Genomic DNA, 1,940 nt, shown 5'->3' on the forward strand with positions numbered 1-1,940 from the left:
GGGGTGCAGCGGGTTTTGGGAACACACAGAGAGACGTGGGGACATGGGGGGACACTGCAGGATGTGGGCAGACACGGGGGGTGACGTGGGGGACAACAGGACACGAGGGGATACAGGTGGGATGCAGGGGTTGCAGGGGGGATGTGGGTGGGACACAGGGACATGAGGGGGCACACACAGGGATACAGGAGGACACGGGGAGGACACGGAGGATGTGGGGGACACGGGGAGGACACAGGGACTCACCCGTGGGTGTCTCGGCAGCGGCGCCTACTCGCTGACGCTGCAGGACCTGGCGGTGCAGGCGCTGGGGCTCCGGGCCCTGCGGGAGATCAGCAGTGGGATGGTGCTCGTCCACCACAATCCCCAGCTCTGCTTCCTCCAGGAGCTGCCCTGGCACAGCATCTTCCGCAACCCCCGCCAGCGCCTCTTCCAGACCCACAACAAGCCCCCCGAGCAGTGCGGTGAGCGGGGCCCGTGGGGGTGGGGGGAGCTGGTGGACTCTTCCTATTGCTGAGAAACCCCCTGGTGCTGATGGACCCCCTGGTGCTCCCTGCAGAGAGCGAGGGACTGGTTTGCTTCCACCTCTGCGCCCAGGGGCACTGCTGGGGCCCCGGCCCGACCCAGTGCATGGCCTGTGAGCGGTTCCTGCGTGGCCAGGAGTGTGTGGCCTCCTGCAACCTCCTGGATGGGTGAGTGGAGACCCCCGGGAATGGCAAACAGAGCCCCCCACACACACTGCAGGGAGGGGCTGGGACCCCATCCCTGCCCCCTTCCCCCTGCAGAGCTGTCCGGGAACACGCCAACGGGACGCGGTCCCTGCCGTGCCACCCCGAGTGCCAGCCCCAGAACGGCACCGAGACCTGCTTCGGATCGGTGAGGAAGGGGACACACACTGGGTGGGCTGGGGGGTGCCCCCAGACATCTGGGTCCCTCAACCCTCCCCAATTCCTGCAGGATGCGGACCAGTGCGTGGCCTGTGCCCACTACAAGGACGCCCAGCAGTGCGTGCGGCGCTGCCCCAGCGGCGTCAAGGCCGACGCCTCCTTCGTGCCCGTCTGGAAATACCCAGATGAATTCGGCGTGTGCCAGCTCTGCCCCACCAACTGCACCCATTCGTGAGTCAGGGGTCCCTGGCTGAGAAGGGGGTGGCCAGGGGGTGCTGGCAGCTGCAGGGGGCTGCTGACAGCGAGGGGCCACACCCTGTGTCCCCAGGTGCACGATCCGGGATGAGGACGGATGTCCCGTGGACCAGAAGCCAAGGTAGGAGCGTGGCTGGGTTGTGCCACCCCCACGCTGGGTGCTGGGGGTCCCCCCGCCAATGGCCTCCTGCCCCTCAGCCAGGTGACGTCCATCATCGCCGGCGTGGTGGGGGCCCTGCTGGTCATCGTCCTGCTCCTCATCACCGTCATCTGCGTCAAGCGCCGGCGGCAGCAGGAGCGCAAGCACACGATGCGGCGGCTGCTGCAGGAGACCGAGGTGGGGATCTCCCGGGGGGCAGAGATGGACCCTCAGTGGCTGGGAGGGGTCAGGAACCCGGCCCCCCTCACCCCTCCATGCCCCGCAGCTGGTGGAGCCACTGACGCCCAGCGGGGCCCTCCCCAACCAAGCCCAGATGAGGATCCTCAAGGAGACGGAGCTCAAGAAAGTGAAAGTTCTGGGTTCTGGTGCTTTTGGCACCGTCTACAAGGTGAGGGGTGGGGTCAGCGCAGCGGGACGTGACCCTCCCTGCTCTGCACCCCCTTAACTGCGTGTCCCCACCTCAGGGCATCTGGATCCCCGATGGGGAGAGCGTGAAGATCCCGGTGGCCATCAAGGTCTTGCGGGAGAACACGTCGCCCAAAGCCAACAAGGAGATCCTGGATGTGAGTGTGGCCATGGCACTGGGGGGAACGGGACTGGCAGCGGTCCCTGCCCACCCTGACCCCCACCCTGACCCC

At 67.2% G+C, this 1,940-nt stretch overlaps 2 protein-coding genes across 2 annotated transcripts in view; both read left to right on the top strand.

Moving 5' to 3' along the window:
* Positions 1 to 1,122, top strand: part of ERBB2 (erb-b2 receptor tyrosine kinase 2) — a 4,619-nt gene extending 3,497 nt beyond the window's left edge. The window contains exons 11-14 of the mRNA XM_008643226.2: positions 265 to 464; positions 560 to 692; positions 786 to 876; positions 958 to 1,122. Of these exons, the coding sequence (XP_008641448.1) occupies positions 265 to 464; positions 560 to 692; positions 786 to 876; positions 958 to 1,122 (589 nt within the window). The remainder of the gene's footprint in view (positions 1 to 264; positions 465 to 559; positions 693 to 785; positions 877 to 957) is intronic.
* A 117-nt stretch (positions 1,123 to 1,239) lies between these two features.
* LOC108449295 (receptor tyrosine-protein kinase erbB-2-like) overlaps positions 1,240 to 1,940 on the top strand; it is a 3,132-nt gene continuing 2,431 nt past the window's right edge. Inside the window, exons 1-3 of the mRNA XM_017745094.1 lie at positions 1,240 to 1,479; positions 1,568 to 1,690; positions 1,767 to 1,865. Of these exons, the coding sequence (XP_017600583.1) occupies positions 1,240 to 1,479; positions 1,568 to 1,690; positions 1,767 to 1,865 (462 nt within the window). The remainder of the gene's footprint in view (positions 1,480 to 1,567; positions 1,691 to 1,766; positions 1,866 to 1,940) is intronic.

The sequence above is a fragment of the Corvus brachyrhynchos genome, unplaced genomic scaffold (genome assembly GCF_000691975.1).
Source record: "Corvus brachyrhynchos isolate BGI_N302 unplaced genomic scaffold, ASM69197v1 scaffold30, whole genome shotgun sequence".
NCBI classification, from domain to species: domain Eukaryota; kingdom Metazoa; phylum Chordata; class Aves; order Passeriformes; family Corvidae; genus Corvus; species Corvus brachyrhynchos.